General features: G+C 41.9%; 1 protein-coding gene across 1 annotated transcript; it reads right to left on the bottom strand.

Annotated features, from left to right (window-relative positions):
• Positions 1–3,857: 3,857 nt before the first annotated feature.
• On the bottom strand, positions 3,858–12,397 carry hcn3 (hyperpolarization activated cyclic nucleotide-gated potassium channel 3). The gene is made up of 7 exons (XM_062985530.1): positions 11,910–12,397; positions 10,074–10,506; positions 8,061–8,222; positions 7,759–7,977; positions 5,294–5,440; positions 4,947–5,187; positions 3,858–4,096 (listed from the first exon to the last, which is right to left on the bottom strand). The coding sequence occupies exons 1-7, from the start codon at positions 12,395–12,397 to the stop codon at positions 3,906–3,908; spliced, it is 1,881 nt and encodes a 626-aa protein (XP_062841600.1). The 3' UTR covers positions 3,858–3,905.
• Positions 12,398–19,434: the final 7,037 nt, after the last annotated feature.

Consider the following 19,434-nt stretch of genomic DNA (forward strand, 5'->3'; position numbering starts at 1 on the left):
GGCATTGAAACAGTTGCGTTCAAAGGGTGCAGTAGGTTAATACATTAGCCTTCACTGTCTAGACCAGAATCTTGAGTATACAGAAATGCTGTATGTGCGGTATTCCTTTCTATCCTTTATGCAAAGGATTCTTAATAACTACTAATAACTATTTTGCATTATTATCCACACTATAATGTAACAGGTTGGTGCCGCACAGCTATCTGGGACCTGGTAACCTGACTTTGGTCTTGTGTCTATTTTTGTGTCTACATGGATTTCCTCTGGGTACTCAGAATAAGAACTGGCTACTAAATTGAGTGAGTATGTGATGTCCTGTGATGGACTGGTGACCTGTCAAGGGTGCTTTCTTACCCTGTGAAGCACAACCCTGACCAAGATAAAGCAGTTGTTTTTTTCTTTATTTCTCAACTGCTGACACTACATGCCCTTATATGAGCACTAACATAAAAGAACACATATACCCACACCAAAAACAAGCATCTGCAACCCTTTTTATTTTGTTTAAATCAAACCTTTATTTAACCAGAAAGTCTCTTGAGATTAAAATCTCCTTTTCAAGGGTGCCCTGGTCAAAATAGCACACCATTTCCAGTTAACAAATTATAAAATCAAGCATAACAAAAACAGACATGGGACAGTTTAAATTAAACATAAATCTTTCTCAAGGCGCAAGAATCATAGCAGCTACTGACAGATAATTACAAATACGAAAGAACAAAGACAGGTTACCAAACACAGCTTTGTATATAACAAATATACCAATGCTGATGCCTCGTTAGGTTTTATGAAGGCCGAGAAACCAGATCATATTGTACACAGTGATGAGTATACGACAACAAATTGGTTATGAACCATCAAAGCAGCGAAGTATAGATATCTTTTCCAGGGACGTCCATGCTTTTTTCAACAAGACGATGCAAAACCACATGCTACACACATTACAAAGGCATGGCTGTGGAAGAAGAGGGTACGGGTACTGGACTGGCCTGCCTGCAGTCCTGATCTGTCCTCAATAGAGAATGTGTGGAGAATTTTGAAACAAAAAAAATGCAACAACGACCCCGTACTGTTGTAGTGTTTGCAGGAAGAACAGGACAAAAGAAAAGCTGAAACACCAAATCACTTGGTCTCCTCGGTGCCAAAACGTCTTTTAAGTGTGGTGAAAAGGAATGGCAACATTACAAAGAGGTAAATGCTTTACTGTTCCAACTTTTTTTGTAATGTGTTGCAGGCCTGAAATGCAGGAATGGATGTTTATTAATAAATGAAATGAAGCTGACCAGACAAAACATGAAATAACTCAGGTTCATCCTGTCTGCAATCAAATAAAAGTCCAAGTAAATGTACATTTTATTTATTATTTGCATTTTCTATGCTGTCCCAACTTTTTCTGATTTAAGGTTGTATGTAAATAATATCTCTGTAATCTAAAATAAGTACTTAAAAACATAGTCTGTGCTAGTGTTTTCCAAGCTGCTTCCTGTTACGATTACAAAAACCCAGCATAGTCTTCGATTTCTTCACTAGGTTTTAAATATGCACTCTAAATGAGAGCCTAGTAGCTGTAGTTTTGTAATTTGGCCTGCGGATGTTGAAAAGTGATCCGTAGCTCAATGACGTAGCAATACATTTAATATTGGGCGGACCAAATCTGCTGGGATTGGGGGAAAGACTTTCTAAAAATATTTCTGTCTTATTAACAACTGAGTGAAACACTGATGGACACAAAGGTAGTGAGTGGAATATGTTTATTCATAATTTTGGGGTCATTATGGGCATATCAGAATACTGGTGAGGATATGTTCCCCCCTGTATTTGCTGTGATTACAGCCTTGCTGTAGCTCAGTAGGTTCCTGGGGCAAGTATCTTCTTCAGTTATCAAACTTTACAGTTCACAATGGTAGAACCAGGTTTGGCCATCCTTAACACCACAGGGAACACATTTTTTCTACCGTAGAGTCCAATAATAATGTACTTAACACATCCCCACCCAACACACAGATTGCTCATGGGAACTTTAGGCTTATACGCAACTGCTGAGGCATGGAAACCCGATCCATAAATCTCTTGAGGAACAGTTCAGCGCTGACGTTGTTTGACAGTTGCTTAATCAGTCTGAGAGGTGATTACATGAATCAGCTGGTATAATACTCGCTCATAAGCTGTTCAGGACACTTCAGGATTATATCCAGAAATTAGTACAGAAACTGTTCATTCAGCATGAATTGTAAATGCGTGTACATTAACATTTACGGCATTTAGAAGACGCTTTCATCCAAAGCAACTTACAGTACTGCGACAGCACACTGATCAGCCATAACATTAAACCACCTCCTTGTTTCTACACTCACTGTCCATTTTATCAGCTCCACTTACCATATAGAAGCACTTTGTAGTTCTACAATTACTGACTGTAGTCCATCTATTTCTCTGCATGCTTTGTTAGCCCCCTTTCATGCTGTTCTTCAATAGTCAGGACTCTCCCAGGACCACCACAGAGTAGGTATTATTTGGGTGTTGGATCATTCTCAGCACTGCAGTGACACTGACATGGTGGTGGTGTGTTAGTGTGTGTTGTGCTGGTATGAGTGGATCAGACACAGCAATGCTGCTGGAGTTTGTAAATACCGTGTCCACTTACTGTCCACTCTATTAGACACTTCTACCTAGTTGGTCCACCTTGTAGATGTAAAGTCAGAGACGATCGCTCAACTGTTGCTGCTGTTTGAGTTGATCATCTTCTAGACCATCATCAGTGGTCACAGGACGCTGCCCACAGGGCACTGTTGGCTGGATATTTTTGGTTGGTGGACTATTCTCAGTCCAGAAGTGACAGTGAGGTGTTTAAAAACTCCATCAGCATTGCTGTGTCTGATCCACTCATACCAGCACAACACACACTAACACACCACCACCATGTCAGTGTAACTGCAGTGCTGAGAATGACCCGCCACCCAAATAATACCTACTCTGTAGTGGTCCTGACCATTGAAGAACAGCATGAAAGAGGGCTAACAAAGCATGCAGAGAAACAGATGGACTACAGTCAGTAACTGTAGAACTACAAAGTGCTTCTTATGGTAAGTGGAGCTGATAAAATGGACAGTGAGTGTAGGTTTTAATGTTATGGTTGATCAGTGTATACTGTCTAAGCAATTGAGGGTTAAGGGCCTTGCTCAAGGGCCCAACGGTTTGCAACCTGGCAGTGGTGGAGCTTGAACCAGCAACTAGTACCTTAACCGCTAGGCTACAGCTGCCGCTGAGTGGTGTAAAGTACCAAGTGTTTAAGAGATTATTATTGATGGTTCTTTGTTAAAGCAAGCCAATCAGACAGTATCCATATGGAAAAAGTTATAAACCTACACCTACAAATACTCACGTCAGTGACCTGGAAGATTAATATTGTATGCGCTTTATATTGTATGTGTGAAATTCAATCACTGTATGCATATACATGATGCATGTACATTATGGTCTGGTTTCAAAGCCACCACTGTACATGAATTCAAATTTAAATGCACCTTTCTGACTACTGAAAGCTGAAATGGTTCACATATTTAAACTCCACAAGTCAAACAGAATCCCTGAGTAGCTGTATCCATGTACATGGTCAGTTGTCATGTGATAGAGGACAAAAAATAGCAAAATGTCACTGTCCTTTCCAATTATTCTTTGTTGGATTGTTTGTTTATTAGAATTTGACCATTATGTCTTACACTTTGGTTACATTCACGACAGGACAGGTAGTTCAATTATCTCCAATTCACCTAACTTACATGTCTTTGGACTGCTGGAGGAAGCCGGAACTCCACACAGAAAGGACCCTGACCGCTCCACCTGGGAATCAAACCCAGGACCTTCAGTGCTACCCACAGAGCCACCATCTGCAGGATTCTACCTACTCATAGGTTGGATGCAATGTTGTTCTCTACTTGGTTTAGATGGTCCATGGCAGCTCTCTCAAAAGCCCTCCTCATGATGGGGTACTCTTCAAGCACTTCGTTAAAGCTGTCCACGCTGAGTGAGTAGAGTCTGCAGTAGCTGTCGGCGTGCACGCTGGCAGTACGTCGCCCATGAGTCAGCAAGCAAATCTCTGAGAGGATAAAAACATACACTGATCAGCCATAACATTAAAACCACCTCCTTGTTTCTACACTTACTGTCCATGTTATCAGCTCCACTTACCATATAGAAGCACTTTGTAGTTCTACAATTACTGACTGTAGTCCATCTGTTTCTCTACATACTGTTTTAGCCTGCTTTCACCCTGTTCTTCAATGGTCAGGACCCCCACAGGACCACCACAGGGCAGGTATTATTTAGGTGGTATTATTTACCACAATGACATGGTGGTGGTGTGTTAGTGTGTGTTGTACTGGTATGAGTGGATAAGACACAGCGATGCTGCTGGAGTTTTTAAACACCTCACCGTCACTGCTGGACTGAGAATTGTCCACCAAGCAAAAATATCCGGCCAACAGCGCCCCATGGGCAGCGTCCTGACTACAGATGAAGGTCTAGAAGATGACCGACTCAAACAGCAGCAATAGATGAGCGATCGTCTCTGATTTTACATCTACAAGGTGGATCAACTAGGTAGGAGTGTCTAATAGGGTGGACAGTGAGTGGACACGGTATTTAAAAACTCCAGCAGCGCTGCTGTGCTGAGAATGATCCACCACCCAAATAATACCTGCACTGTAGTGGTTCTGGGAGGGTCCTGATCATTGAAGAAAAGCATGAAAGGGGGCTAACAAAGTATGTAGAGAAGCAGATGGACAACAGTCAGTAATTGTAGAACTACACATGGTATTCTATATGGTAAGTGGAGCCGATAAAATGGACAGTGAGTGTAGAAACAAGGAGGTGGTTTTAATGTTATGGCTGATTAATTTGAGATCTTTGAGAAAGTTACAGGAGCTATAAGGTAAAACAGTATTTACCCCCAAAGTAACATCCGTCACTGAGTTTCTTTTCCTTCTTGTCACGGGTGTAGACGGTGACACAGCCGTGCTGGATGAAATACATTTTACGGCCCAGCGTTCCCTCATGGATGATGACATCACCCGGCAAGAACACCTCGAACCGAAGCTTAGTCAGGAGCACGGTGACGAAGTGAGGATCAGCATTGCTGAACAGCGGCATGTTTGCTACTAGTTCTCGACAGTTGTAGCTCACAATTTCCTGTGAAGAAAACATGACATTGAGGTCATTTCATTATTAAGACATCTCTGCACATGCGAACGATGTTTAATGTTAAATTTCTTTGCAAAAAAAGACAATGAGTGACCTCTTTGAGTGGGTCACTGAGTTCCCCCAAAATGCTATCCTCATCGAATATCTTTCCCTTGAAACGGTGCTCGTAATACTCATGAATTCTCTGTCTCAGGTCAGCAGGAAACTTATGGAAGGACATGTACTGCTCCACCTGCTTATACTGTGAAAGACAAACCATACAAACATGCTATACATTAAGAATAAGCAATACATGCAATGCAAAAAAAGCTATCAATCTATCAATCTGTCTGTCTGTCTGTCTGTCCGTCCGTCCGTCCGTCCATCCATCTACAGGGGTTGGACAAAATAACTGAAACACCTGGTTTTAGACCACAATAATTTATTAGTATGGTGTAGGGCCTCCTTTTGCGGCCAATACAGCGTCAATTCGTCTTGGAAATGACATATACAAGTCCTGCACAGTGGTCAGAGGGATTTTAAGCCATTCTTCTTGCAGGATAGTGGCCAGGTCACTACGTGATGCTGGTGGAGGAAAACGTTTCCTGACTCGCTTCTCCAAAACACCCCAAAGTGGCTCAATAATATTTAGATCTGGTGACTGTGCAGGCCATGGGAGATGTTCAACTTCACTTTCATGTTCATCAAACCAATCTTTCACCAGTCTTGCTGTGTGTATTGGTGCATTGTCATCCTGATACACGGCACCGCCATTGGATGCACATGGTCCTCCAGAATGGTTCGGTAGTCCTTGGCAGTGACGCGCCCATCTAGCACAAGTATTGGGCCAAGGGAATGCCATGATATGGCAGCCCAAACCATCACTGATCCACCCCCATGCTTCACTCTGGGCATGCAACAGTCTGGGTGGTACGCTTCTTTGGGGCTTCTCCACACCGTAACTCTCCCGGATGTGGGGAAAACAGTAAAGGTGGACTCATCAGAGAACAATACATGTTTCACATTGTCCACAGCCCAAGATTTGCGCTCCTTGCACCATTGAAACCGACGTTTGGCATTGGCACGAGTGACCAAAGGTTTGGCTATAGCAGCCCGGCCGTGTATATTGACCCTGTGGAGCTCCCGACGGACAGTTCTGGTGGAAACAGGAGAGTTGAGGTGCACATTTAATTCTGCCGTGATTTGGGCAGCCGTGGTTTTATGTTTTTTGGATACAATCCGGGTTAGCACCCGAACATCCCTTTCAGACAGCTTCCTCTTGCGTCCACAGTTAATCCTGTTGGATGTGGTTTGTCCTTCTTGGTGGTATGCTGACATTACCCTGGATATCGTGGCTCTTGATACATCACAAAGACTTGCTGTCTTGGTCACAGATGCGCCAGCAAGACGTGCACCAACAATTTGTCCTCTTTTGAACTCTGGTATATCACCCATAATGTTGTGTGCATTGCAATATTTTGAGCAAAACTGTGCTCTTACCCTGCTAATTGAACCTTCACACTCTGCTCTTACTGGTGCAATGTGCAATTAATGAAGATTGGCCACCAGACTGGTCCAATTTAGCCATGAAACCTACCACACTAAAATGACAGGTGTTTCAGTTATTTTGTCCAACCCCTGTATCTATTGGAGTGGGGTGTAAGATCATCATTCAAGAGCTAAAGCTGTGATCTGACTGTATATTCCACAGAGGCAATAATCCAAATTTAAAGCAGCTAAAATTCATCCATATGAATGTGAAATACTAATATCAGATTATTAAAAGTGCTTGGTTGCAGTCGTTGCTGCTTGGGGTGATGCCGCCTGTTAATAATTCAGGGCGCAATTATGGGTGTTGGATGACTGTTGGATAAATGAAATATTTATTTGTAAAACAATGTTATGTTTTTCTTCAATTTCTATTATGTAATATGATATTGAAATTATTCGGTTTGACAAATTGCATTTACAAAGGCTACAAGAAGGGGGGCACTTACATTTTCCACACCACTGTATGTTTACTTGTATTGTGTGATTTGTGTGAATTTCTTTAGAAAGTTTAGATGTATTTACATTTTTCAAATTGACTTACAATTATTACATTGAGGGTTAAGGGCCTTGCTTAAGGGCCCAACAGTGGAGACTTGACAGTGGTGGGGCTTGAACCAGCAACCTTATGATTACTAGTCCAGCACCTTAACCACTGAGCTACCACTTACATGCACAAAAAAGATACCACGACCTTTTATTTGTTTATTTATTGATTCATGATTCATGACCTGGTCAAGGTTGCTGTGGTTTCAGCATCACCTGGATACACTGGATGTTTGGCAGAAAGCCACCCTCAAAAGGGCACTCCTACTCTTCCATAAGAGTATCCAATGGAGTTTCATGTTTTCAGGAGTGATTTAACACCAAACCAACTTATCAGATGGAAACTAAAATGGACCTGTGAAGAACCTGCTAAACTCCTCACAGTCAGTGACCACAAGTAAGGAACAAGCTTAGTGACACCGTGCCACCCTTTTGACCTCAGCCTCGGTATTACTAATTAATTAGGAAAATGAAACGCATTAGTACCTTCTCTTGGTAGAGCCGATGGGAGGCGTCTAGTGACTGCACCAGGTTGGTCGCGTGCCCCAGGAACATGGCGTAACAGGTGGCACCTACAATCATGCTCATCATGGTGAGCCAGACATCTGTCATCCTCTCAGGAGCCTGGGCGCCGTAACCAATACACAGCATATGACTCATGGACATGAACAGCGCGTATGAATATTGCTCCTCCCAGGTGGCGTTCTGACAGGACGACAAAGGAAACGACAGTTTGTAAATGACCAAACAAAACATCCCAGTATTTTAAACTCTGTTAATCTCCTCACCACCAGATTATTTTTGGAGACCCAGCAGTCTGGGGGGAAGTCCTGAAGCATGGGAACCATGAACTGAAGACATCCATCCCAGTGACACAGCAGAAGCATCATGCCAATAAGATTCACTATTCGAACCACTGCGCTGGCCAGGTCATACGTCATGTGGAAGATCTAGAGGTCATAGAAGTGTAAAACAAGGTGTAATCTTTCCTAATTACTACAAACCTAAAACTATTAATTGAATGACAGCAGTACAAACAAATGAGTGCTTTGGGCTTCCAAACTTCACACAGAAAGGACCCGGGCCGCCTCGCCTGGGGATCGAACCCAGGACCAGGACTTAAGGAGAGAAAGTAAATATACAATGTAAAGACCAACTTAATACCCAATAAATTCATCTTTGGTTTCGATTCATCCGTAACCTAACAGAGATTGGTTATTTTAGATAAGGCCTGATCACCTTTAGACCTTATCCTTGAGAGAGAAACAACACTTAATAACAAATGGTCAGAGGATCTCAATGCACCGGATGAAGAGTGGACGCTAATGAATAAATAATAAAACCCTAAACTTAACACAATACTTTACTGGTAGCCAATGGAATGAAGCCAAGATGGGTGAAATGTACTTCGTCTTTCCTGGACCTGAATGCAATCGAGCAGCTGCATTTTGATCTAATTGCAAGTGAGACAGACTAAACAGACAGATAGCGAGATAGAGAGTCACAGTAATGAATGTGGGAAGTGATAAAACCAGTTTCTAGATCTTTGGATGGCTTGATGTTTTTAAGTTTGCTGATGATTGTCAATTGAAAAAGCTGTCAAATTTAATCTCAGGACCAAAGATGACACCAAGTGTGTGTTCTAAAACCTAGTGCGGTCTCTACATAGACAGCATTTTACGTCAACCTTCGCACACTCCGGAGAAGTAGGCTGTTCAAATTTCTAGATACCTTAATATGCTGTCTACTAAGTCACCTTAAATCTGAACGCTATTTTGACAGAATAACGAGGGGGCATCCGATGCTGCCTTAACGGTGAAGGCAATCCCAGCATTCAGTGCGGCACAACTTTTCTTTTTTTTTTTTTAATGCATTTTCTCCCTTTTTCTCCCCCTTTAGCACGTCCAATTGCCCAATTTGCATCATGCATCCTCTCTGCCATTGCCGATCGAAGCTAACCCACATCCCCTCCGACACGTGAGCAGCAAGCCGTATGAATCTCGCCACCCACACCTTGACGAGTGTGGCGCCACCTAGCGTTGCGTGCGGAGAGACACACCCTAAGAGCACTCCTTCCTCATCTCCGTGTAGGCGCCTCTAATCAGCCAGCGGGGGTCGTAACCGCACCATTCGGACAGAGAGAGACCCCATCCGGCATAGTCCCGCCCATCTGAACAACAGGCCAAACGTTGTTCATACAGCCGCTCAGCCCAGCCGTACGGCAGAGCTGAGATTCGATACGATGTATTTGAAATCCCAGCTCTGGTGCGCTAGCGTGTTTTTACGTTTTTTAAGTGTAATTAATAGGAAAGGTTATGTAAGATTGGTAAACATGCCTCTGTCTGTTCTTATCTACAAAAGGGGGGCACTGCAGAAAAATTTGGGAACCACTGGGCTGTACCATTCCCCACCATTCTGAGCACTTGTAGCCTAGTGGTTAAGGTACTGAACTAGTAATCAAAAGGTCACTGGTTCAAGTCCTATCCCTGCCAGGTTGCCGATGTTGGGCCCTTGTGAAAGGTCCTTAACCCTTAATTGCCTAGACAATATGATGTGAAAGTACTGTAAGTTGCTTTGGAGAAAGCGTCTGCTAAATGCCGTAAATGTTTATATCTTTATGGACCTTGCTTTGTGCTAAGGAGCACAGTCATGGTGAAAAAGGAAATGGCATTTCCCAAACTGCTAAAGAGTTGGAGGTGTAATTTAATCATTAAAAGGGGTGTCCACATATTTTTGGCCATAAACAGTCAACCTGAATGTCATTGTACCCTCTAAACAGCACAATTTTACTGATTGCTCACCTCTTCCCATTGGTGTATATAGCGAATAAGTCTAGACAGTCGAAGTAATCTCAGCAGGCTGAGGATCTTGGTGAAGCGGACGATCCTCAGCGCCCTAGCCGTGCGATACACCTCCGCCGACTCCAGCCGAGCCTCCAGGTCCACCACCAGGAAAAAATAATCCACTGGGATAGAGGAGATAAAATCCACAAGGAACCAGCTCCTCAGGTATCTGCTTCGAATCACCTTCGGGTCCAGAATGATATGGGAGTTGTCATCCTCCGTTATGCCTGTGCGGAAGTTTAAGACGAGGTCGGTCAGGAACAGGGTGTCCGAAGCCATGTTGAAGATGATCCACGGGAGCGTGTTCTGATCCTCAAAGAAGGTGATGCACCATGGTAGGATGACCAGGTTGCTCATCATTAAAAAGAGCATTATCAGGTCCCAGTAGAACCTACAATAGGAATAAAAGGACAAGACTTATTTTAAAAAATGGTCCATGTTCCAACTCTTATTTTACTCTCTCTCCTTTAGGGCTACACCAATTTTAGTTGTTGATGAGCTGAGCTTCATATTAAGCAAGACCACATGGGAATTAATGTCTGTTAAAATGGGCGCACCATCCCCTTCATTCCTCGTACTTCTGTCATCCATTAAGTCGTTACTACATAAAGTATGAACTAAAATGTAATCAAACAACTGATATTTGTAGCCGGTAGCTCAGGTGGCGCAGCGATAAAACACACGCTGAACACCAGAGCTGGGATCTCGAATACATCGTATCGAGTCTCAGCTCTGCCTGCCGTCTGGGTTGAGCAGCCACATAAACAACCATTGGCCTGTTGTTCATATAGGGGCGGGTTTAAGCCAGATAGGGTCTCTCTCATAACTAATGCAATTACGCTCTCTGCTGGCTTATTGATGGCGCCTGCACAGAGACGGGAAAAAGAGTGCTGTCAGGGTGTGTCTCTCCATACACAAGGCTGAGCTGCACTGCACTCGTCAAAGTGTAGGTGATAAGATGCATACGGCTGCTGCCCACGTGACGGAGGGGGCGTGGGTTAGCTTCGTTCTCCTCAATCAGAGCGGGGATCCGCATTAGTGGAGAGGAAGCATGACGCAATCGGGCAATTGGACGGGCTAAAAGGGAGAAAAAGCATAAACAAAATAGAAAAATATATATATTTTAGCAATTGGCGACGACTTCAAATATTACAAATAGATACCACTTAGCTGCCCTTTATTTGCAATAGGTACCTTAGGGATCAAGGCTGGGCTGTGATTACGTTTTATCATGTTATGTAATGTTTTAATTCTTGGACAGACCGTTTGCCGCTATCACTGGTATGCAGAAATCTTGGATTATTGTTCAACAAATTGGTTACAAAACTTGATTTGCTGACTCAAAAACTTTGATTTTAGCCTTGATGGGGTTTTGGAACCCATTCTGGAAACACTAGGGAGTAAAGAGCCGTCTACTCATAACTGAGGCCTATTTCGAGATGCTTTTCAACTACTAGCAGTTTTGGGAACTCCACATTACAAGTGTCTGGAGGCAAGGCTCAAACCCAGGCCTCCAGGACCCAGGAGCTGTGCAGCTCCAGCACTACGTTCCCTCCCAGTGTTTACTTTACTGGACTTAGAAATACTCTAAAAATACTTTTGCTCTGTGAGCAAGTACCTTTGGAAAGACATTGATGTTAGAAAGGTATCCAACCCCCCAAAATCCAAGATGTCATATATAGCAGCTTTAAGATTGTTACCATTGGCAAATGATCTCTGTCAAGAACTCTCAATGCCTCTATTCTGTCTCATTTCTCATGTTTTCCTTATATAATTTTTATACCTCGTACTCACCTAAAGTCACTGTATGGATGGATGATCCAAACCCCAAAAGACCTGACCCTCTCCTGCTCGACTGTGACTCCTTTGGTGCTGCCGTACATGCGTAAGGAATGCTTGTTCACCTGAGGCTGGAGCATGGAGCTCAGCTGCCTCTGGAAGTACGTAGACTGTTCGCTGGAGTTGTAGTCCTCCATGCCTGGATTTATGGATCCACCTGGCCCTGCTGTATCCGCTTCTTTACCAAAGAGACGTGAAGTTTTGGCCGTTTCCTGCAGGGGCACGGAGTTCAGATCGTCAGTAGAGCCAGTCTGCTCGTTGTAATTACGAACCAGGGCTTGGAGTCGCCTGCTCAGATCCGATCCACTTCGCTCTTCTTGGTCGGAGGAGACGGAGGATGAGCGCCAGGCCAAAAAGGACAACCTGCCGCGAGGTCTGGAGGTGCCGTTCGGGAGAGGACAGTCCTCGTTGCCGGCTTCTTGACCTGAACCATTGCCGTCCATTCTGCCAGATTTATGTAATTATACTTTTTTGTATCTAGATGGACTTAAAGCACATAAGCTAGTAGTAGATCATGGTTGCCACTGAGATCTTGTTGCTGCTTCTCAGGTCAAACTTAAAACTGAGCCTATTAAGAGAAAGAACAAACATTTATTTTAAATAGTACACAAGCTAACATTTAAATAAAAGCCTAAGAAAGTCTGGCACAAAGTGGTAAGCCATGACTCAGCTTTGCTTGCAAAGACTGAGCCTTTGGTGGATCCCACTTTTATACCCGGACACCCTCACTGTGACCTGCTTATTGAGGATTGTTTTAAAACAACGCAATTAAAATATTCTATAAATTATTCACTCAATTTGTAGGCATTAAATAAGCTAACATTGAAATAAAGGCCTGAATGAATGAATTCACCTTACTTCCTGTAGGCGTTGAGGAGCGGTGCTAGATGTGCTGTACTGAACGAGCGTCTCTAAAGTTCATGTGCAGAAAGCGGAACGGTGCAATCCCCAGCTTGAAGTGTAATTGGATTGCAGGTGGTTCACCTTTATCTCCCTCTCCACTGATACCCGAGCGTCCGGAGTAATTACAGGCCACGTTTCACGTTGTGAGTGGGGTTGGGCTAAATACATTGAAAAAGCTTTGACGTCTGAATACAAAATACGATTTCCTTAATGTATTATGTAATGTAATGTATTTTGAATAAAGACATAAAGAGTAACGTTTTCTGAATATATTTAGAGTGTCTTGATGGACTAGCAAGCACAGTGAGCTGCACAGAACCAAGGTCCACAAGTCTCACCTTTGGTCTCTGTCTTTAACCTTATAATGGCCTGCTCAACCCTTTGGTTAGCTTTGAGTCTAAATACTTAGCTGTATTCAAATAATCATGTTTGGGCCGTATCTACTCCTCAAAGTGAGGGTGTGACACCCTGAGATGGACTAACACCCAGATTACATACAGATTGCATTCCTGCCATGTGACCATTGTTTTTTTGGGTGGGACTGTGTCACTGCAGGAACAAACTTGGACATGCATATAAGCTAAAAATTGCATAGATTAATTGTACATTGAGATTTTCATGAATACAGAGCAAGAAGCAGTATTAGCAGTTATCCCAAATAGTTCAAATTTATTTTGTATTCTTACTGATTTTTAAATTAGACCAGTTTCAATGATTAACTAAAAATAACACAACACTGAATTTTAATCAACACATTAATTTCGCCACTGTATTTAAAGCAACCGCCACCTTAAATATACACCCTCCATAGTCAGTGTTCATAGACATTTTGTCAAATGCAAGAAAAACAAGAATATGTGATGAGTTAATTCTCTTAAACCTTTATTCAACTGAGAAAAGTACAAAGAAAAGATTTCCAATGTTTTCACTGACCAACTTCAATGTATCTTGTAAATAAAAACATATACAAAATCTAATGTCTACAAAACACGCCGGGTTTGCTGTGAAATTATTTCACTGGCTTGCTCAAAGTGTTGACCTTCACCCCTTTGAACCGCACAGAAAGGACCCGGACCGTCAACCTGGGGATTGAACCCAGGACCTTCTTGCTGTGAGGCGACAGTGCTGCCCACAGAGCCACCATGCCGCCCTAGAAAAGCTAATAAATTAAAAATTTGGGGTGGTCTGTCCACCACACAACTAAACAGTTTGGTGGATGAGGAAGCAAACAGTACAGAACGACAAATTAACTAAGTCATTCATTATATACGAATGCATTTAATTAATGCACATGTGATACATGTACATAAGTACAACACACTACCATACCAGTTAGTGTCATTCCAGTGCTGGGAATGACCCACCACCCAATTTACATTTGATCAGCGTTGGTCATATTAGGGTCCTTTACCATTGTTGGATGGGCTAGAGGGGGTTGACAAAGTCTACAAACAATTGTAAAATTGTACACCAACTAGGCATAACATTATGACCACTGACAGGTGAAGTGAATAACACTGATTATCTCTTCATCACGGCACCTGTTAGTGGGTGAAATATATTAGGCAGCAAGTGAACATTTTATCCTCAAAGTTGATGTGTTAGAAGCAGGAAAAATGGGCGAGCGTAAGGATTTGAGTGAGTTTGACAAGGGCCAAATTGTGATGGCTAGACGACCGGGTCAAGAGCATCTCCAAAACTGCAGCTCTTGTGTGGTGTTTCCAGTCTACAGTGGTCAGTAACTATCAAAAGTGGTCCAAGGAGGGAACAGTGGTCATGGGTGGCTAATTGATGCACGTGGGGAGCGAAGGCTGGTCCAACAGACGAGTTAAAGGATCTGCTGCTGACATCTTGGTGCCAGATACCACAGCACACCTTCAGGGGTCTAGTGGAGTCCATGCCTCGACGGATCAGGGCTTATTTGGCAGCAAAAGGGGGATCAACACAATATTAGAAAGGTGGTCATAATGTTATGCCTGATCGGTGTATATCCACAAAGTGCATCTATTTGGTAGCTGTAGGTTATAAAATAGCCAATGATATATCTTTAAATGACACAAAACAACTGCATTTAACTTATTATAAGGGTATATTATAACAATTTGGCTTGACTTGTGTCATGACTTTGAGCTTTAATTTTAATAATTACTTATTTTCAATATAAATATTATATATAATAAAAACAGATATTATTTAACAGTCTATGTAAAAAACACCCTATAAAAATATTCTACAGATTCAAATACTGAGTCACCGGACATTCAACAAAAACGAACAGAAAGAGAAACTTTAAGTATGGTTAAAATTAATAGATAAAATTAATATTAGATTAAATTAGAATTAAATAATTACAGTAACAGTTCATTCTTAAGCTGATTTTATGAATCTGTCTAATCAGAAAAGGCTTTACTTGTCCATGTATACAGTCAAGGACAAAACAATAATCCATATTCATTTTTTATACATCACATAACTTTACACTGTTCCGCCCGTGGTGTGGTAGTCCTACTCCTAGCCGGCCCGGTATTGTTGATACTGAGTCCCCGAAAAGCACCAAAAAGAGAGTCGTCAGTTTTTTGAGGAGCTTTGGTTTTTAAAGACTTCCTGTCTCGGGGTGTCTGAAAAAGAGAAGCCGAAAACAAGGGCTCTCATCCAATACTTTAGAGTCATAGACTTCAAATTAGAGTTAATTTATTTGATCAGAAATATTTTAGAAAAAATAAGTTACAATCATTACCGTGTGCCAACATAACAGCACTGTGTCTTCTACTATAATTCTTAATGAGATTGAAGAATACAGAGTAATGAAGGTAAAAGTCCTGCTTAGTATTGAATCCTATTTAGATCATCCAGTCCTTTAAAGGTCCTTTCTTTTAGACTTTGCTCTTCAGCTAACCCATAGGTTAGCTGGAATTGCTATGACAAAAGCTCTGTGGTCATTGAACAGTTTGTGTCTAGACTTGGACAGTTTAGGGCAGCACGGTGGCTAAGTGGGTAGCACTGTCCCCTCACAGCGAGAAGGCCCTGGGTTCCCTCCGGGGGCTCCGGTTTCCTCCCACAGTCCAAAAACATGCAGTAAGGTTAATTGGAGACACTGAATTGCCCTATAGGTGAATGGGTGTGTGTATTTGTATGTATGTGTGTCTGCCCTGCGATGGACTGGCGCCCCGTCCAGGGTGTTACTGTGTGCCCTGCGCCCATCAAAAAGCTGGGATAGGCTCCAGCACCTCCCACGACCCTGATTGGATAAACGGTTGAAAAAGTGAGTGAGTGAGTGATTACTATTATTTTGCTCTGCAATCTTTTTTTTACCTTGCAACCCACCCAAAGGTTTGAAAAAAAAAACCTGCATTAAGCTACTCATCCTAAAAGGTTTCCAGGGTCATACAATAAAAAAGTCTAATAAACTCCACAGGCCAAAGATTGTGAATAGATTCCACTTTGAATTGCTACCATCTTTGCAAATCTCCAACCATAGTTCTTGGATAAAATTTTGCCTCTCTAATCATCCTCCTTATTGTATATGGAGCAAAATACTGTACAATAGCCAATAATTGTTGCCCTTATATGGGCATTTTTATGAATGTAGATACTTTTAATTAGCTTTAATATTCAATATTCCATGTTGATAAATGACTAAGGGAATTTGGAATCTGCCATCTCATATCTACACCTCAGTCAAACAAAAAGTCAAGTTAAACTGCATAAGAGTTTGTTAAAATATAAATGTATTGTTTAATATTCCTTCTTCTGTCAATGATTTTGGAGCTGACTATAGTTGCTTTAAGCCACACTTACCTTAGAGTAACGGTGTGGTGTCCTGTAGTGGGTTTTTAAAACTGTACGCTCTGCCTTTTTCTGGGCGACTACCACTTGTCTCAGCTTCCTGTCAAAATATTAACAATATTATATTATACACAATACACAATAATGAAGAGGAAATGTCTTTTGTAATTGCATAAACAAACTGAGATTTGTGAGATGACCACAAATGCAAATTTTTAAGAACCTGCAATGAGTTATTACTGTTTTAACCACAATTGGGTGTTTTTTTATTATTATTATTCTATTATATATATGACTGGACTAAGAGCATAAACTTTAGACAGTAGAGGAAGCAGCATGGTTTGAGACTGCTGCAAACTTGCTTTGAGGATTCGGGCACTTCACAGAATGCCTACTTTTTAGAAATGTATACATAATTTGAGCTTATTTTATTTGCTTCAATTAAATGCAGTAAATCTCTTGAATCTCCTTCACTGTAAATACGAAGGCTTACCTTTGCTTAAATATAAATTAAAATGAACAATAAGCCATAGAAATGGACCATTAGTTCAAAACACATGGCAGTCACGCCCACACGGCTTTACAGACAGATATTAATGCAGCTGGCACAGCACGCTTTCTCATAAAGTTATAGCAATAACAGGCGGCACGGTGGCTCAATGGGTAGCACTGTCGCCTCACAGCAAGAGGGTCCTGGGTTCGATCCCCAGGTGGGGCGGTCCGGGTCCTTTCTGTGTGGAGTTTGCATGTTCTCCCCGTGTCTGCATGGGTTTCCTCCGGGTGCTCCGGTTTCCTCCCACAGTCCAAAGACATGCAAGTGAGGTGAATTGGAGATACAAAATTGTCCATGACTGTTCAATATAACCTTGTGAACTAATGAACCTTGTGTAATGTCATGAATGTAACCAAAGTGTAAAACACTATATAAACACTTAATAACGTTAAAATCCCAATAAATAAATACATATAGCAATAACAAAGCCCAACCACTTAGAGGGATGATATGATTGGTCTTTCATTAAATTCCTATTGATTGGCCAGAGACAAAGGGGCTTCTTTCATTTAACCCTTCACATAACCATCTTATTAGTTTGTTTGTTTGTTTATTAGGATTTTAATGTCATGTTTTACACTCTTTGGTTACATTCATGACAGGAATGGTAGTTAATCAGTTCACAAGTTTATATCAAACACAGTCATGGACAATTTAGTGTCTCCAATTCACCTCACTTGCATGTCTTTGGACTGTGGGAGGAAACCGGAGCTCCCGGAGGAAACCCACGCAGACACAAGGAGAACATGCAAACTCTACACAGAAAGGACCCGGACCGGCCCACCAGGGGATCGAACCCAGGACCTTCTTGCTGTGAGGCGACAGTGCTGCCCACTTAGTCACCGTGCCGCCCCCCTGTTATTAGTTAGTTGTGCTTACAATGTTTTCTATTATTAACACTGTGATGGATGAATTCAATTGTTTTCAATAAAGATCAGACAACTAATGTGGAAATCCAAGCAAATTGAAAAAATTTGAGAAAATGCTTTTGCTCAAAAAGTCCAAGATAAATATATATTTTAGTTCCATTTATACACTTTCGGTTCTAATCTAACCAAATTATCCTGTTAAAACAATATTTTCATAGACGTTTATGTGGTTTTTGATTTACGTTTAGTGTTTGGAGATACTTGCCTCTCTCTGTGCAGTTCTGCTTGGTAAGTTCTGATCCAGGAGGAATCATAAGTGATCTGAGAATGGCAGCAAGGCGCGCTTTTCCTTCTAACAGTCTTCTCTTTCCGTCCAATACCATCCTTCATCCCTGATAAACAGCTGGCCAATGATCTCTTCACAACAGTATCCATGTCTTGCTCCCGGTGCAATAAGGACGGCAATTAAGTCTAAATGTTGGGTCTATTTCTTAAAACTCACCAAGTAATAAATTTTGCAGATTCCTTACTAATTGTCATAGTCGCTTCATATTTTTAAACTGAAGCTAATTTTTTTTTATGCTCAATAGAACGGCTGTCTTAAATCCCCAGTCAGCACCTGTAAAATGAAAACAAGATTCACCACTGTGTCCTCCAGAACAATAATGAATGGTCTAAGGATGCCCAAATGGTTCTCTTCAAACAAGGGTCCTTACATACCTTCCGTCTGATGATCGCCTGGATACTATCAGATCCAAGCCAGTGTTTCTGCTGCAAAAGAAACTTGTGACAACTGGTTGATCTTTGGCGACTTGGGTTTTAAACCCTTGTAACCAACCAAATCGCCACTTGCTAATCCCAAAACAACCTAATACTTTGTAATCTTGTTAGCAACAGCAGGAAACTCTAAGGGCACGTGAGCATAGTAACCAGCCTGTCAGTTAATTCATACATACAGGTGGATGTGTTCATTTTTTGTTTTAAGACTGGATACTTCAGGTCAAACTTAAGCTCAGTTGATTTGCTGAGTAAAAATAAATAAACGCATTCTGTAGAGGAAGGAAACCTTTGCAGATGATATCTCTCTTTTTCTGATTAGCTAGTCTCAATGAGCATGAGGGAGATACCAGAACACGGGACACTACACAAGGAGAGCTGGACAAGGCCATAGAAGGGCATCAATCCAACAGCAGGACTGGAAACTGCTAATTTATTCAAGGGGGAACAAGTGGAGCACTGTCAGAGCATGATCAGTTTAGAATTGGATCAGTAATGGGGCAGCATATCCTTGAAAGGTCACACAAACCTACACAACAGCCAGCTTGAGGATGATATCCTCAGACATTGTCTTACACTGGTGCAGTGGGAC

Source organism: Trichomycterus rosablanca, chromosome 2 (assembly GCF_030014385.1).
Source record: "Trichomycterus rosablanca isolate fTriRos1 chromosome 2, fTriRos1.hap1, whole genome shotgun sequence".
Classification (NCBI taxonomy): domain Eukaryota; kingdom Metazoa; phylum Chordata; class Actinopteri; order Siluriformes; family Trichomycteridae; genus Trichomycterus; species Trichomycterus rosablanca.

Excerpts from the sequence above, each read along its gene's own strand:
- hcn3 (XM_062985530.1), bottom strand. The coding sequence starts at position 12,397 with ATGGACGGCAATGGTTCAGGTCAAGAAGCCGGCAACGAGGACTGTCCT. Across the intron at positions 8,223-10,073 it reads ATATACACCAATGGGAAGAG|ATCTTCCACATGACGTATGA; the intron begins GTGAGCAATCAG and ends TATGACCTCTAG. Across the intron at positions 5,441-7,758 it reads ATCGGCTCTACCAAGAGAAG|TATAAGCAGGTGGAGCAGTA; the intron begins GTACTAATGCGT and ends TGTCTTTCACAG.